The 18,801-nt window shown below is 33.1% G+C and overlaps 2 protein-coding genes across 2 annotated transcripts; one reads left to right on the top strand and one right to left on the bottom strand.

Moving 5' to 3' along the window:
• Positions 1,696-6,252, bottom strand: LOC109353595 (ABC transporter G family member 9-like). Its single transcript, XM_019595927.1, has 4 exons — positions 5,971-6,252; positions 4,281-5,070; positions 3,338-3,663; positions 1,696-2,819 (listed from the first exon to the last, which is right to left on the bottom strand). The coding sequence occupies exons 1-4, from the start codon at positions 6,076-6,078 to the stop codon at positions 2,154-2,156; spliced, it is 1,890 nt and encodes a 629-aa protein (XP_019451472.1). The 5' UTR covers positions 6,079-6,252; the 3' UTR covers positions 1,696-2,153.
• On the top strand, positions 15,966-16,445 carry LOC109353999 (uncharacterized mitochondrial protein AtMg00810-like). The gene has a single exon (XM_019596355.1). The coding sequence runs from the start codon at positions 15,966-15,968 to the stop codon at positions 16,443-16,445; it is 480 nt and encodes a 159-aa protein (XP_019451900.1).

The raw sequence follows: 18,801 nt of genomic DNA, 5'->3' as shown, positions 1-18,801 counted from the left end.
TTCGTCACAACAGTTGACAAATCTCACGTTCACGTTTGAATTTGAAGATTGATTTGCTGATTGAATTTGGGTTCCAAGTATGTTTGTTGCTTTACTACAATCGTTAACGTGATTTCGTCACAGGTTTGTTGAAAATGTTAAAATTCAAACATCATAATTTTGTTTTAATTTTTGCATTAATATTAAATAATCTTCTTCCACTACATACTTCTAATCCTTTTGATTTAACTTTGTTACGAACAGATAAAATTGAGTTTTGGATATTCTTTAAATGGGTGTATTTTGCTGAATTTGTAAAAGGTGTTCATATCCTATTGTTTTTTCTTATCGTAAAAACGTTCAAAATCCTTTGACTAGTATATTGTGGTTAAGGCTTGTTCCTACCGTTGGGGCACACACTCAAATATAGTGTTCAGATTTTTATGTGAAATCCAAAGCCCAATGCTACTGCAGATTTCTCATCCTAGGACTGTTCACACTCTTTTAATTTAAAATTGGAAATATATGCTATTTTTTTCTTCCTTTTTCTCCAAAAAAATCAACTTCTAAATGAATAATCAAATAAAATATCATGTACTTGAAAACTGTATATTTAGGTTTAGTAAACAAAGTTATTTTCTTGATTCTTAGAGTTTTTTTCTAAAGCAAAGTTCACAAATTTACTTTCCCTTTTCCTTTAAATAGAGACCAGAAGGAAGATTACATTTGTCATTCTGAGTTATCACATGAAATTGAGTTACATAATAAAGTATTTTTTAAGTATTATTCCATTCAAATATATAAAGACTGCAATTTTTATTTTATTTTTGTGTGTGTCATCATTTTTCTTTTCTATAATTCCATTCTATTTCCCTTTCTGCTAATTAGAGTTGGTCTTAAAATTGTGTCACTGAATTCTTATTATCGTCTAACATAGCTTAACCTCACGTCTTTATCGTAATCATGATCAATTGAGTGCAAAGACAAACTTGCATATTTGGATTATCTAGAAACGGATGAAAAGGCTTTAAATACTTTATTTGTAGCAAGTAGGATATAGACTAGGTGTTGGTTTAGTGGTGTAAGACCCTCACTAAATTTTTAAGTTGATAAGTTGAGAGTTTAATTCCTGAGAAAGATGGTTGTTGAGATGAACAACCACGAAATCTAAAAGTGATTAGTTTCTTACAAAAAAATGTGAAGTAGATAACCTTAGTAATACCGAAAAAAACTAGGATATAAGCTACATGAAAGCTTATAATCATGTTGACTGTCTATAAAGTGGTTGGAAGCTTATAAGCTATGAGCTAAAAAGTTAGGTGATGATGGAAAAAGAATTGTTTGATAAGATTAGCTTTATTAGATGATTAAGTAGCTAATGACTTTATAAGCTAATAACTTATTCAATAAGCCTCTTATATATAGAAACACAACCAAATAACTTAATTTTGATCATATAACTATTTAACTAGTTTATAAGCTACACAATGACATTACGGAATGCACATTATGAACAAGGAGAAACACCACGACATCTGTGGTAAAATGCGTAAAGAAAAACCTTATCTATATCACGTTGTGTCGTTGTGGGTAAAGAAAAACCTCGTGGGTCTTGCTAACAGAACTATTTTTTTCCTTTACCGATAAGGCCTATGACAGGTAATAGATGACTAGCATGCATGATGTTAAGTGTTCATGCTGTGTGTGAAAAAATGATTATTAGTAGAAGCAAAACTTATGTCAACTATTGGAGTTTTTGTCTTCTGCAAGAAAAAGAAAATGCTTATTTAGATAACCATTTTATCAAGTAAAAAAAACAAAACACTGCCTTAGATTATATTCCAATTTTATTTTTATATAATCTCTTTTCGAGGTTTGTCACATTCTATTCGCTCGCGAGAGTGCAAAGTTGTATACATCACCCGCCTCAAACTCCTCTCGGAGTTCCTATATTGGATTATCTTTTTTATTCGCCAAGTTTCAACATCCACATCATTGTCACCCCAAGAAAGCTTAGACAGGCTTTGATTCTGTTCTTCTAAGTACTACATGGACTAATTAGATCTTTGGGCATACAGCTATAGGTAACACAAAAGGACAACATAATCTGACTCCTCAATTGAAGGGGGAAAAAACAAAGTACTACTACTAGATTAGAATCAGAGACAAATCCACTAGCCCAATTTCTTTGTCACCCCAATCCTCATAAGAGCAAAATAAGCCACAAGTCTGTACCCTATTAGCATTAACCCTAGAGCAGATGCAGCTATCATTTGGCCTCTTAAATCAAGACCAATTTGCTTTATCATTGGAAATTCTGCAACAAAACACTGTCCCTTAGAACATGGGTATGTGTCACTAGTGTCATACTGAGACCCCATCAGTAGATGGTATACATAGTAACTAGTGGAGATGTACTTTATCCATGATATAAATTTTGGCACATGTTGAACATAGAATCCACCAACCAGCAAAAAACTTAGCATTATTACTGAGGCAAGTGTGGTTGCTGATTTTTGATCCAATACGATAGCACCAATAGCAAGGCCTATCCCTTGTGAGACTAACACATTGAGTATGAGACTGAACAATGTGTATATGAAGTTAACCACATTAGCTTTTAGCCCTGCCATCCAATATATTATGAAAAGAAAAATGATGGGTAGAATAAGTTCCATTGGAAGATCAGCCACCATTCTTGAAAAGAAGTATGAAGAGAGCCTATACATTCCAGAGGAACGTTCTTTCTTCAGCATCAATATCTCTTTTGGGAAGGTGTAGATTGCTTGGTAGAGAGGGAAAACAGCCCAGAAACTTGCAACAAAGAATAGAAGCCCAATCTTCCAAACAGGACAAATGAATTGTAATTAGATTAATGTTTTGTGTACATCAAAACAGGATTACATCATGATGTCCTTTTGTTTTTTAATTATTTTTGGAATACTTGTATATAAAAATATATAAAAAGTAAGTACGACATAAAACCAAATACATATGGCCAAATTATAATGTGTGATGTACAATAGTAGAATCATTATAATTATTAGCTTACTATTAGTTTAGATATACAAAAAAACTTGCCATTCATTACTTAATTTAAGTAGTTCTCTGATCAGCCACATTATTACAAACCTAATGTTCTGTTGAATTTAAGCAATGATTAGCAAGAACTACATTTATATGTTTTTTATTGCATGAGAAAGAACTGAGGATAGTAAGTCCAAATTTTGTACAAAGTTGAGCTAAATCTGACTTGTTAGAAGCACATTATTCTTTCAATTTGGTTTGGACACATCAATCTTTTTGTTGTTGATGTTATTATTATTATTATTTATTATAATATTTTGAAAGTTGTTACCTGATCCTGCAAGTGTGAAATATCAGACTTATACCAGAGTAGTCCTGCAATAAAGGAAACCAGGAGGATCTGACAAACCCTTAAGCCAGAAAATGATTCATGTTTTCTCTCTTTTACATATCTTCTTAGCAGCACAGAGAATTGTTGCCACCAAGTGGTAGGCCATTTCTCAACCCCATTGTCTTCAAATCTACCTTGACTTTTACCATAATCAGGAATCTCATGAAGACTGGGCTTCAAATTGGTATTGAAGTAGTTCTTATATGCAGAAATCAATTTGTGTTTGTTTAAGGCATGGTCCTCATTCGGTTGATCTGTGTAGACACCTGAATTTTTCCACCAAACTTGGCCTAGTAAGAAATTATACCCCATGGGTCTAGTACTTTCCTATAAATAAATATAAATCAAAACCTTATTGTGGTACCTATATAACACATTTTTCATTATTAGGACCTTTACCATATTAGTAGATGGAGAATCTAATACTCATTGGCAGAAAGAATTTGTCTATAAGTTCAAACTTTATAAATGTTGAAAGTTAGAAACCAAGAGTTATCTCTGTCCTTGAGTACAATTGTCACACTTTTGGTGACAAAACTTACTAGTTGAAGCACCAACTCTAGAAGTGGATTGCATATTTGCAATCTAGTGAAATCCAAATATATGTTGGCAATACACTAGTAGTAGAAACAAAAAATCCTGACTTTTGTCTATAATAGCAATGATGGAGTCTATATAAGAAAAAACAACAAAAGTTGATTTTGTGCTTGTGAAATAATCAGTTTTAAATTGTCGTCGCCATTACATTGTACTTATTAAATTTGTGGACTAATGCCAGAAAATGTGGCAGTTGGGGAGACTTCTAAAACCATAAAGTTGTGGCATCAATTATGTTCACCGACCCAAATTTAAAACCTTGAAAATAATATAATAGGCAACATACCGTTTGCAAGATCCAAAAGGAAATCTGCAGGGTTCATGGCCATTGTAGGGGCATATCCAATATTAGAGAAATATTCTATAGCTTCAGACCCCTTTCCATAATACAATACATTCCCTTCTGATAGCAGCAACACCTTGTGAAACATGTAGTATATCCTACTTGAAGGTTGGTGTATTGTCATCACAATAGTTTTCCCTCCACTTGCTAGCTCCCACAAAGTTGATAGAATCCTTTGAGCTGTTGTTGAGTCAAGGCCAGAGGTAGGTTCATCAAGAAACAACAAGCTTGGATTTATGAGCATTTCTTGTCCAATGCTAACCCTTTTTCTTTCTCCCCCTGAAATCCCTCTAAGCAATGGGCCTCCAATGATGCTATTCTTGCACCTAGTTAAACCAAGTTGAGTCATGACAGCATTTGCATGCATGATTTTATCTTCTTTGGTGAAACTATTAGGCAACCTTAGAAGAGCTGTGAAGACTAGAGTTTCAGTGACAGTTAAGTGGGGATAGAGAACATCATCTTGTGTAACAAAACCAGTTTTTCTCTTCATTGAATTTGAGAAAGGTTTGCCATTGTAAGTTATGGTTCCTTGAAGCTGCCCTCCAAGCTTGCCTCCTAAGGCTGTTAGAAGAGTTGTTTTGCCACTTCCAGATGGACCAAGCATGGCTAGAATTTCACCAGGTTCAACCATGCCTGTTACTCCATTTAGGATCACTTTCTCTTCTGCTTTTTTGTTCTTCTCAAATAATCCCACTTTTTTTGTCTGAATTTTGTATACAACATTGTGGAACTGTATACAGTGATTAAAACCATTTTCAGTATAGGTCCATAGTAGTATATGTTAAACAAAAAAGAGTTCATCATTTAAACCTCAATTTAACAAATTTATATAATAAATGAATTTATCTTCATCTGTCACTTATATTTTATCTCATATATATCAATAATATCTCACAAAAATAAAAGGGGTTATAAATATTGTCTCCTATTTAATGCACAAAATGAATAATAGTATTTCCACTCTTTTTCCTCCACATATTATACACACATTTTTATATTATTGATCAAACTATTTTTTTAACAATGAATAAGTAGTGATCATGCCTGGAAAAAACAACATGTGAGAATATCGGTACTTTCAGTCTTGTACAAAATATGGAAGTACTAATTAGAACAGAAGTGTTAACATACCCGTGGAATAAGCACAGAGATGTAATTACATTATCCCTATATCTTAGTTAATTGGTATATACTTCACTATGTTCATTTGATACCTTGAAAAAGTATTGTAAGAATGATATAAAGAAAATGATGTATAAATATTATTAACCGTCCTAGAATATGAGAGCAAAATCGACCACCTTAACTTTTATATCATTATCTTGGTTTATATTTTTTTCTGGAAAAAATGATCTGTACTCTCTTTTTTTTAAGAAAGCACAATATAAAAGTGGTAGAAGGCAATAACAGGCTCATTAATGCATCTGGAACTATGAATCAACAATAACATACCATCAGCAATAGATAAACATTATAAGAAATGGTTACTTGAAAAGCATATCTGGGTATAATAATTTAATTATACATGAGAAAAACTTAATCATCATTTTTAATTAGACCCATGCATTTGCATAGACGATGATAATGATCATAATTATGAAGAAGTATTGGTTAATTTTAACCACCACACCTTGAGAATTATAGAACGATTTCCCTTGTGAAAGATGTCACGTGATTCTTCTTGAATTGTTGCTTTGTAAGTAGTTTGAGACTCAATATCTGCAATCTCAAGCTCCATATTCACTTGTTGAAACCCCTCTTGAACTTCTTATGAGGCCTTTGAATCTGCGTGTCCCTCTTTATAAGAATGCAACAATGCAAAAAAATGACGTCACTGAATACCTCAAATAATGAATAAATGAACCTCACTGTCTTTCTAAATTGTACGTGTTTGTTGCTTGCTACTATAACTTCTCCAAGTACTATTATTTTCTGAAAATCGGAACTGCGTGTTCAGTTTATAGAATGCTAATATTAGATTAAGTGCAGCACTAGAGTTGTCTTGCAATTATAGCGTATTAATGTGGAGAAGTTAAACTTAAAAGAGTGATGTGTTGATATGAGACCTGGAATATGGGAAAACATCTCTTCTCTCACATTGTCTTATTCTTTTTTTTTATGGATTTTCTTAAATTCATACGTTATGGATGAGAATAAGAGGTTAAAGACAACATTTTTAAATAAAGTAGACTTATATTTAGACATTATGGATTTTCTTAAATTCAGACTAAACATTTAATAGTTTTAAAGAAAGTAGACTTATATTCTTAATATGTTTTTATCACTTTTAAGTTGTTTATCGTCATCCCTTAGGTTGGAGTTTAAGAGAACATTTTTTCCAAAAAAAAAATATATTAAGTTATTGTATACAATTATAATTTGCATTTCTTTCACCAATGAAAGAGAGTGAATCAGAAAAGGCTTTTACTTTTATTTCTAATGATAAAATGTTATTTTATCGTATCCAAAAATGAAGTATAATATTATATATATTTTTCTTTTGATTTTGATGTACTTTTCTCCCGAACTAGAAAAAGATCCTCACCCACAATTATGGAATACAAGATATTGCCCAGAAAACAAGAGAGAAGATTTTGGACTTTTGGAGTCTGATGAGAAAAATGTTCACTCAGTGCCATTGGAAGTAGTTGTTTTCAAATTATGATGCTGTATATACCTTCGCTAGTTCGCTTCAATTGCTCCTACCTATTAATTTGTTCAGTTACACACGAAGAAAACTCTACTAGTTAGAGTAAAATGTTACAGTAATTTATGTCACGTGTTATGTTTCAATTGGTTTAGTGAATTGGTTTGAAAATGCATAAGAACTTTTAGTAAGGACAGCAACATTACAGCGTGTTCCACCAAATTTTACTTTTACATGGACATGACTATTTAATCGGTGGTAACTGGGAGGGATCACTCTTGTTGTGAAACTACATCAGTAGAAAATGGAAGAAAAAATATGCATAGCTATTTCGTGTGCATATAAGATTAGGGTTGTGAATAGAATACACTACAAAATAATTAAAGCTTGGTATTTATAGCAATTTTCTGTATGAGTTGAGCTGTTGACTCATCATGAGCTAGGTTAGAATGTTAGATAGCTCATCTCGGAGAAGGATATGATATCGTCAACCACATCTTCAAACATGTTTTGAACCAATTAAAATAAAACAAAAATAAAAAAAATCTTAAATATTTAATTATTTTAATTAACATAACATATTTTGATTACTTCCTCTCAACATAGCAGTTTTAATTTTTTTTTGGTGCTAATCACTTAGTCTAAAATAGCAGATTATAGTGTCCCTCAGCATATATACATTAATTCCTATTTTAGCAAAGATCACCTAGGTGAAATAATCTCTTCAAAGTCTTCTCATATACATTATAGGGATTAAACATCTAATATGGTGTTTAAGAAACTGAGTTATATCTATCAATTATTTAGGTTCTTTGATAAATTCATGTGTTATTTTATCTCTCATTGTAGACAACGTTTTAAAGAGGAACTAGGCCAAGTTGATCTTAACATATTTTTTGAAAAATGTTACTTGCACATATTTTAGGGTATAAGGTAGTGTGAGGAAGAGATGGAAACGGAAAAGATATGTAATTAAAGATACAATGTGAAAGAAATTTTTTTTAAAAAAAAAAACTATAAAAGGTGATATATGTTTTTGTTACATGAAAAAGGCTATCTATGTGAAAAATAATAAGAGCATAAAAGTAGGAGAGAAAATTATAGAGATGCTAGTAATAATAATTGTGATTTAAATAGTGAGAAAAAAATATGTATATTAATAGTGTAAAAGTTTTATATATTATTAGTCTATTATAGACTATTCATTTTAATCATTATTAACTATTCAAAAAAATAATATAAATAAATGATAATAATAAATAATATACTAATTATATATAAATATTTATAGTTTTTTTACTAATAATGCATATATATTACATTGTTAATATTTCCATACAGAAGATGGAAAGTGCCAAAGTGCCAATAGAATGTTTCCAAGTGCACACATATGTGTGTGGTGTGGATACATAGTTGTACTTTTACTGAATCAAATCATTACCTTCTCTTAACTCAAAACATGTAATTGGAGTAAGACTTAATATTTAAAGGCTTCACTTCTTTCAGTTAAATGCATTAAATCATTTATGGGTTTAATGCCATTAGAATCTGTAAGTCCTACTTGAACTCAACATTCTGTCTAACCTAAAAGGAAAAAAGTTCACATTTAAGAAATAAAGAATCGAATCTGTTAACAAAACTGAGTGAACTTTATGGTAATGTGATGAGTGCTAGATCTGATATGAGTGCGGTCCACCAAATCATTCATTTAGATTCCATCATGAGTTAATCTGGCAATGGAATTCAGAAGACTTTATAAACATGAGGGGGTATGTATGTAATAATTATTATTGACTTTTCAAAAATAATAATAATCAAAATGAATGATAAATGATATATTGAATCTATATAAATTTTTATACCGATTATACATAAATATTACACTCTATAAATATCTTGTATTGGATGTGTGAAAACAAAAAAAGAAGATTAAATGTGCATTACATTGTTAGAAGAAGAGTGGGATTGACGCAAGTAGAAGATCTTGAACAAATCCGTAACTACTATGCTTTTGCATTTTTAGGCATGCCTATATTGGGTATTTAGTTTGAAAGAATGGTCCATAATTAATTATTAAGGCTAACATAATAGCTAGTTCATTAGCTGGTGACGTTCAATGTGATGGGTGCGCTGATGCACCTTTTAATTCTAGTCATTAGATAGGTAAAGATGATATAAGGGGTGGAGATTGAAGAATGATAACTTATTCAATAAGTTAGTACATAAATTTTATATTTTCCAATTATAACACTATTAAAGAAATGCACATGTGGCTTTATTTATTTGATACTAGTAGCTTTTTAAAATTATTTGACCTACAATGAAAAACTTACAAGATTTACTTGGAACAAAAAAAAATATAGTTGAAATAAAAAAATAACTTAATGGACCATTGTAATGCGACAATTACATCTCATTACGTTTTTTAACATTGAGTTAAGTTAAGTTACTAAAAAATGACATTTTATTATTAAAGACGAACGCAAACAAATGAAAAATTGATTCAAGTGATACATATTTATTTCCTTAAAAGTAAAACGTGTACTCAAGTTTCTTAACTTGTGTATAGAGAAGATACTAGTTGGAAGAACTAGCCTAATTTTATTATGGTATGTGTTTCTAAATTAAATTAGATGATTGAATCAGCCAAGTCAAGTAGATTCAACCATATTGTTAAAGATAAAAATGACTCATTCTTAGATAGTTTTTCGGTTATGATAGTTAAGACTAGTTTTACATTAAATGGTAGCTTGAGTTTCAAGCAACTACCAATTTTCCTTTATATAAATTCTTTGCAATTTGCCTTTATGCATAATTTCAATTCCAATAATGAAAGTTCAATATTTTCTTCTATTTTTGCTCTATCAATTCCCTTCTTCCAAGATTCAGCAAAGAATCATCGTCATTCTCAATGAGCCACACATGTGAAACAACTTTCTTGCAAGAGGTTCATGAATCTACTAGAGGAAGACTTTGGTATTCTACTATTGTTCATTTCATCCTGGACTTTCTTGGCATATTCATCGACATCATCATGCATTAACCATCAAATTGAGTGAGTGCAAAAGAATCAAAACCAAGAATTCCAACACATACAGTTCACCAAGTTGTATCTTATCTTGAGGGTTCATCAATTGGTACACTTGTCTTATCATCTTTATCATTGAGATGGGAATATTCTTCAACAAGTTTCTTTTTTTTTATCATATTCTTGAGCAAAAAAAAAAATTGCCCATATTTCTCTAAATCTTTTGCCAAGAAACTAAAATGGTTTTCTTGAGCATTCATTGAACACAAAAAATGTTCATATTTGATCACATTCTAGTTTTCTCTCATTCTTTAGTCAAGAAACCAATATGGTATTCTTGAGATAATCTCATTTGATATTCTTTCTATTATGTTGGTTCTTGATGAACAACGATTTTCAATTTCAATTCATTCTCTTCTAAGAATTTTTATATTTCTTCCATTAATTCTACTAGCACAATATTCCTAGTTTCATGAGCTATATTTTGAAGAATTCTTTTATCTCTTGAAATTTTTTTAAGACCCTAGTGACATATTTGGGATCATTACTTTTTTTGTCTTCCTCTCCTTCCTCGATATTTCTTGTTTTCATCTCCAAGATTGCCACTCAACATCTGATGACTCCAAGGCTACATGTAATTTTGGTTTTGAGTATTCAGAGTCTTCACCAAAATTTCTTCAATCTTGACATAATGGGGGATGTGACAAAGATAGATACAACATTGTCTCATAGTATTCTTAGTCCAAGATCAAGTTCTGATATTCGCTTCTCTTTAATTGGTGATTCATTCTTTCATTGGTGGTTCTTCCAAACTCCAGATCCGACTTTTCCTGTTTGCTACCTTATACCCAAGCTGAGAGTTAATGATATTCATTCTCTAGCTTGTGGGAATGTTAAAGATGAAAATGACTCATTCTTAGATAGTTTTTCGGTTACGGTAGTTAGGATTAGTTTTACTTTAAATGGTAGCTTGAGTTTCAAGCAACTACCAATTTTCCTTTATATAAATTCTTTGCAATTTGCCTTTATGCATAATTTCAATTCCAATAATGAAAGTTCAATATTTTCTTCTCTTTTTGCTCTATCAATTCCCTTCTTTTCTTTCTTGCATGGTTGCTAAGAAACTAAGAAATTAAAGATATATGATAAGTTATTTTGGAAGATGATAGTTGGTTAGAAAGTTAGGAATTAGCAAGTTATGTTTATGTTAGTTACTTGTTTTACAAGCTTTCTTTTCTTCTTTTCTCTTGTATAAATAAGCCATATTGGCTCACTTCTTATTCAATCAATTCAACTCATTCAATTTTGTAATGAGAATTCAATCATTCAATGAGAATATTATCAATCTTTGTTTCTCATTCTTCTTTCTTTAAGCTTTCTTTTATACACTTCTTCGTTCATCAAGAAGTTTTCTTTTTCATAGCTCTTACCACATTTTAACACACATGAGTCGTTGATTTTATGTTTAAATCAATCAAGTCAAATTGGTTCATACCAATTTTGGTGTATGATCGATCGGATAAGCTGCTCAGACCAATTAGGTATTAATCCCTGATAGGACTGATCAGACTAATTAGTCTTAGCCGAATTTAACAACCATAAGTAAGACTTGTGTTCAAGATTCAAAACTTTTATATAAAATATATACTCGTTGAAAGAACTAGTCCAATTGTATTGTGGTATGTGTTTCCAAATTAAATTAAAAGAAAAAGGTAAACTAATAATTAAGTAAGAAGGGTCAATATAATTTTGCTTTATTGTTTATATTGAATTAATTCATGAACCATAATATACTTGGCTCACGTTCTAACTCAATTTTTAAATAAGCTCGACTTTTGTTTTAAATTTAGTGCATTTAGTTCACAATCTAAGTTCACTAATCTAATGAATGAGTCAAGTCTCAAAATAATTCCAAGTGACATGAATTCAATGGTAGTGCCTTAGCTTGAATAAAGGTAACAAAACTGTTTTTTTGTCAATAAAGGACCACCTCTGAATGGATTTAATGTGACTAGTTGTTAGACACAGGCCCTACAAAAAATATTATTGTTAGGTGCTAAGGAGTTCCATAAAATTAAGGTCCACAAGTCAACCTCATGCTTACAAAATTGAAACAATCTATAGCCATAGGGTTATGAGAGGGAAATTACATAGTGAGTTTACTTCATGCATGCAGTGTTTACTAGTTAGAGAACTAGAGAAACATAAGCATTGACTATTAAAGTTGATTGTATAATTCCATAGCTTGTAATAGTATAGGATAGATTGGGCCTTGAATATGTTAAGTTGGGCCTAGTTATTACTAAACTTTCTATTAATAGAATGAGGTAGTTAGGTTGGTTGTTAATCCCAACCTACACTTTCCAGAATTATAGTTTCAATTCATTTATTCTTTCCCTCACTTTCTTTCCCTTTTTCTTCCAACTTCTTCTATGACATATAATTATAACAGTGGTATCTAGAGCTAACGGTGGTGCAAGAGACTTCAATTGTGAAGCTCACGGCAGTGATCAAGCAAGGATTTGGCGATGAAGAGTTGGTAAGAAGAAAGAAGAAGATGACTACTTCAATTGGATCCCGATGAATCTGCCCATTCTGGATGGGAAGAATTTTGATCATTGGAGCATTCAAATGAGGGCCATTTTCGGGTTCCAAGAGTGCTTGGATGTGGTGCAGATTGGAGTTCAACCACTCAATGAGAATTCTACTGAAGCACAAAGATTGGAGCATAGAGACGCAACGAAAAGGAATTGCAAGGCAATGTTCTTAGTACACCAATGTGTGGACAGGGAAAACTTTGAAAATATCTCAGCTGCAACCTCTGCCAAAGAAGCTTGGGAGATCCTTGACAAATGCTACTCAGGAGGAGTGAAAGTAAAGAAGGTCAGGTTACAAATGGTGCGTAGACAGTTTGAGTTGTTGCAGATGGAAGATCAAGAATCAATCTCAAAGTATTTCACCAGAATTTGTGCCTTGACCAACTTAATGAGGAGCTGTGGAGAACAATTGGCTGATCAGGGCATTGTTGAGAAGATACTCAGAACACTCTCTGCCAAATTTGATCATTAGTAGTGGCAATTGAGGAGTCAAAAGACTTAGAATTCCTTACAATTGATGAGCTCCAAGGCTCATTGGAAGCACATTAGCAAAGGTTCTTGGAAAGGCTATCTGAAAGAAAAACTCAGCAAGCCTTAAGTGTACAATTCAAGAAGAAAGGTAATCTACACAACTTGAAAGACACAATAGAACCAGTCGAAAATGGCATGGAGAGAGGAGTAGTGATGCTACCAAGATAAATCTGCCTAATCATGCAAATCACAGGTATAATACATCTAACCTGAGTCATGATATTGAGTCAAGAAATTTAAATGCAAAGAAAAGGAGCAATCTCAATGCAAAGAAGAAAAAAGACAAGAGCAAGATCCATTGCTACAATTGTAACAACTGGGGTCATTTTGAATCTGAATGCAAGCTTAAAAGGAGGAACAAGGAAGAAGAAGCAAGATTAGCAAAAGATGAAGAATATGAAGAAGAGGTATTGCTAATGGCTGAAGAAGTGAACTCAATATCAGATGGTCTTGAAGTTGAGAACTCTAAAACAGAACAAACAAAGATTGAATCAAAAGAAGATGCTCTAATGTTGATCACAACTAAGCAAGAACAACACTCATCATCAGACAACTGGTATTTGGATACAGGATGTTACAATCACATGACTGATCATAGAGAATGGTTTACATGTCTTGATAGTTCAATAAGGACCAGAGTCAAGTTTGTAGATGACAACTCTATTAATGCAGAAGGAATAGGCAAGATTTCAATTATAAGAAATGATGGAGCAGTCTCTAGCATTATAAATGTGTTGTATGTGCCTAGGATGAAAAATAACCTCATAAGCCTAGGACAACTGCTTGAAAAGGGCTATAAGATGAGAATGGAAGACAGAGTCCTCAAAATTTTAAACAATGAAGGAAGACTAATCTTGAAGGCTCCACTCTCTATCAACAGAACCTTCAAGATAGGAATCCACCTCAGTGATTACAAGTGCATGAAGTCAGTAGCTGATGAAACAAGAATTTGGCACCAAAGATTTTGTCATCTCAAACTCAAGAGCTTAGAGGAATTAAGCAAGAGTGACATGGTGACTGGATTACCTGAGATCAACTCTTCCACCAACATATGTGAAGATTGCATCATAAGCAAACAGACTAGAAACACCTTCACATCACAGATCTCTACAAAAACAAGCAAACCTCTTGAAGTGGTGTACACAGATGTATGTGGCTCCTTGGAAGTTCAATCCATTGGAGGAAAAAGTTACTTTTTGACCTTCAAGGATGACTTCACAAGGAAGCTTTGGATCTATTTGATTAAAAGGAAGAGTGAAGTGTTTGAAAGATTCAAAAGCTTCAAAGCACTTGTTGAGAATCAGAGTGGAAGTAGATTACTACTAATAAGAAGTGATGGAGGAGGGGAGTATGTCTCAAAAGAATTCACTGATTTTTGCAATAAAGAAGGTATCACACATGAAGTAATAGCACCATATACACCTCAGCATAATGGCACAGTTGGAAGGGTTAATAGATCCCTCATGAATACGGTGAGAGGGATGCTGAAAACAAAAGGGTTGCCCAAAAGATTTTGGGGTGAGGCAGTGGTAACTGCAACCTATGTGGCAAACAGAAGTCCAACAAAGAGATTGAAAGGATCAACACCTGAAGAGGCTTGGTTAGGAAACAAACCAGATGTGAAACACTTGAGAGTCTTTGGGTCAATCTGCTTTAGGCACATACCAGATAACAAAAGGAAGAAATTAGATGACAAAGGAGAAAAACTCATTTTCCTAGGTTATCACACAACAGGAGCCTACAAAGTCTTTGATCCAAAGACTAACTCCACACTGTATAACAGAGACATCAAGTTTGATGAGACTCAAGTCTGGAATTGGCACTCAGTAGAAAACTCCTCAGCTAAAGTAGGTCAAATGAATCTAGAAGAGACTCATGAGCCACAAGAGGATGTTGTAAATGATGAGCATATCAGTGACACAAGCAACAGACCTCAAAGACAAAGGCAACCACCAACCAGGTTGAGGGACTATGAAGTATTCTCTGATACTGTAATCACAACAAATGGTGATTTGGTACACATGGCAATGATGGCTGAAATGGAACCAATTAACTTTGAACAAGATATAAAAGAGACTTGTTGGGTAGAAGCTATGAAAGAGGAGATTGGATCAATAGAAAGAAACAACACTTGGGAACTAACTACACTACCTAAAGGGAAGAAGGCAATTTCAGTCAAATTGGTGTATAAGGTGAAAGTAAAACCAGATGGAGAAGTATCTAAGTACAAAGCTAGATTGGTTGCAAAAGGGTTCTTGCAAAGACCAGGCCTAGACTTTGATGAGGTATTTGCTCCAGTTGCAAGAATTGAAACGGTGAGACTTGTTGTTGCAATAGCAAGCTCACTAAATTGGTCCCTTAGCCACCTAGATGTGAAATCAGCTTTCCTGAATGGTCCCTTGGATAAAGAGGTTTATGTGACTCAACCTCAAGGATTTGAAATTCCTGGACAAGAGATGAAGGTATACAAACTGCATAAAGCTCTATATGGACTTAGGCAGACACCAAAGGCATGGAATAAAAGAATTGATGTCTTCTTTCTGAAACAAGGACTCACTAGATGAAAAAATGAGCATGGTATCTACATCAAAGAAGCATCCACTGAAGCACCAATAGAAATATGCTTATATGTGGATGATCTTTTGATCACAGGCTGCAATAATGAGGCAATAGAGAACATCAAGACAAAATTGAAGCAGGAATTCGAGATGTCAGATCTAGGAACTCTAGCCTACTTTCTAGGAATTGAATTCACAAGAGTTAGAAGTGGAATTATGATGCACCAGAAGTAATACATCTCAGAAATACTCAGAAGATTTGGGATGCTCGAATGTAACACTACTACAACACCAGTTGAAGTAGGTAACACAGTGTGCAAAGGAAGTCTTGGTGAAGAAACAGTTGATCCAACATTATTCAGACAAATAATAGGGTCATTGAGGTATGTGTGCAACTCCAGACCATATATAGCTTATAGAGTCGGGGTAATTAGCAGGCACATGGAAGATCCTAGAGCCTCACATATGCAAGCAGCCAAGAAACTACTTAGATACTTGAAAGGAAGTCTAGACTATGGTGTGCACTTCCCTAAAGCTGGACAGATGAAACAGAAGGAAATATATGGCTACACTAATGTTGATTGGTGTGGAGACAAAGATGATAGAAAGAGCGCCACTGGTTATTTTTTCAAATTCGAGAGTGCATCAATCAGTTGGAGCTCGAAGAAGCAAGAAGTTGTAGCACTCTCATCCTGTGAAGCAGAGTACATTGATGTCTGTTTAGGAGCTTGCCAAGGCCTGTGATTATAGTCTCTGCTCACTGAGATAGGGGTGAGTACAAGTGACACAATGTTGATATTTGTTGACAAAAAATCAACAATCAATCTATCCAAGAATCATGTTTGACATGGGCGTAGCAAACACATAGACTCTAAGTACCACTTCTTGAGAGATGAAGTTGAAAAAGGCACATTGGAGTTAGAATTATGCACCTCCTTGGAGCAGCAAGCATACATCTTTACAAAGCCACTCAGAAGAAAAGTGTTTGAGAAGCAAAGAAGGCAACTTGGTGTCATGAGTTTATCAAGCTTGAATTAGGGAGGAGTGTTAAAGTTGATTGTATAATTCCATAGCTTATAATAGTATAGGATAGATTGGGCCTTGAATATATTAAGTTGGGCCTAGTTGTTACTAAACTTTCTATTAATAGAATGAGGTAGTTAGGTTAGTTATTAATCCCAACCTACACTTTCCAGAATTATAGCTCCAATTCATTCATTCTTTCCCTCAATTTCTTTCCCTCTTTCTTCCAACTTCTTATATGACATATAATTCTAACATTGACCAATAGAATTTGGACATTTAAGAAGCAGAAAAATTTCTCTTCAAAACACTTCATACTTCCATAAGAAACTTTTAAATTTAGTTTACCAGCCAATCCCAAATTACCACCCAATAGAAAAAAGGTTATTGTTTTGCTTCTTCTATGATTAGGAATTTATGTCCACAAAAGATATATCTGAGGTTTTATTAAGCACACATATCATATATATGAATAGAGTCATTTATTTTGTGCTTAAGGAATATTAACTGATTGAACACTTTGCATCCTGGTCATGATGAGGATGATACTATCAACAAGTAGTTTTGGGGTTGTTGGCCATGTATAATGCATCCTTGATAAATATTAATTGAACAGGACTCTAATTTGAACTTTTTTTTGTCCCCATTCCCCTCAACTTGATGAAGACTTGAATATGCATGGTTTTAGCACATCACCATTTCCAACACTTAGAAGTATTTCATTCTCTTTGTAATAATACCAACTCTTATTCCGATTTTAACATTATATCAAACACCCCCTCATCCAAAACAGTTATATATATTTAGTATTTTGAAAGCAGATATTTTGTCCCATATTCTCCAGTCTCTTTGTCACGGAAATAACACATTGAGTGACACACATTGTAGGACAGAGGATATGTTGTTAGGGGGGCATTTCAACTTTGTGCTCAGTCAGTGTCTATTTTATTTATGCTAGTTTTGGTATACAATCACATCATCCAGCTCAATCAACCAACCAAATTAAATGAGTCAACCAATTCTCATAATTGAAGACTATCAGTTAGTTGAGAATGGAAAACAGGGGAATCAACCATAAGTACAATTTTACAGGAACAATGATAAGAACAGGCCTGACACTTCATAAGGGTAGAGGTAGAGAGTAGAGACAAGATTAATTTGATAAGTTGAGGGAGATAAAAAAAAAGCAACCATAGGGTGAGAGATATAGCAGAAATGGGATTTGGGACAGAGTTACTGATAGGAGCGTTGGGATTGTGGGGAGTGTTTGTTCGGCCAATGATGTTCAGATATGTAGCAGAAATTGTAGAAGTGATGGGACAAACATTTTTCCAGATTATAAGGCCTTCTAGGGTTCTCCCTAATTGACTGTGTTCGATAGCTACTTGGTTCAATTACTCACTTGGGGGAGATGGAGATAATTGACAAGGTGCTTATGGACCAAGATCAGAAAAACTGTTGTGCTATAATTATTGTATGTATGATTTGCCATTTGACACTTTTTCTTTTAGTTTTGTAGTCCCCAGTAGCTAGTGGCTATGATATCTATCATCCTAGTTTATGTGACTACGGCAGAATCCAACCTATGGTTTTGAATGTTCAATAACCAATTTGTTTGAGTTAACATTGTTTGTTTGTCTTAACAGTGAAAATGCTACTCTTTATAATTGTGTAAGTTATGTTGCAGTTTCCTTTAACACTCTGTATTGTACTTTCCTTTCAAATAATACTACTTTTTGAACATAAATTTCTAAGAACCTCATCATCTTTTTTGGTGACAAAAAATCTTTTGCACCCAAAGAAGTCTCAAAAGAACCTACCAAAATTTATATAACATCGATATTTTCTTTCTTGAGCCAAACTCTTGTTTTTATTATTTTCTTCTGCAGAATGAGTTTAGAAACATAAAAAAACAGAGAATGAATTAATTGATTTAGAAACCTACTCTAATCGTTGGTTTTAGATGGAATTAAAGTTAACTTTCAAATAAATTTCATGTTTTCAAGGCAAGAAATGATCTTGTAAAAAGTCCAAATTTGATCTTTTTATCAAATGAGCCACACCTGAAAAAGGTGGG

The sequence above is a fragment of the Lupinus angustifolius genome, chromosome LG08 (assembly GCF_001865875.1).
Source record: "Lupinus angustifolius cultivar Tanjil chromosome LG08, LupAngTanjil_v1.0, whole genome shotgun sequence".
Classification (NCBI taxonomy): domain Eukaryota; kingdom Viridiplantae; phylum Streptophyta; class Magnoliopsida; order Fabales; family Fabaceae; genus Lupinus; species Lupinus angustifolius.
This window is presented reverse-complemented; position numbering and strand designations above follow the sequence as displayed.

Excerpts from the sequence above, each read along its gene's own strand:
- LOC109353999 (XM_019596355.1), top strand. The coding sequence starts at position 15,966 with ATGCTCGAATGTAACACTACTACAACACCAGTTGAAGTAGGTAACACA.
- LOC109353595 (XM_019595927.1), bottom strand. The coding sequence starts at position 6,078 with ATGGAGCTTGAGATTGCAGATATTGAGTCTCAAACTACTTACAAAGCA. Across the intron at positions 5,071-5,970 it reads ATCGTTCTATAATTCTCAAG|TTCCACAATGTTGTATACAA; the intron begins GTGTGGTGGTTA and ends CACTGTATACAG. Across the intron at positions 2,820-3,337 it reads TTTCACACTTGCAGGATCAG|ATTGGGCTTCTATTCTTTGT; the intron begins GTAACAACTTTC and ends CCTGTTTGGAAG.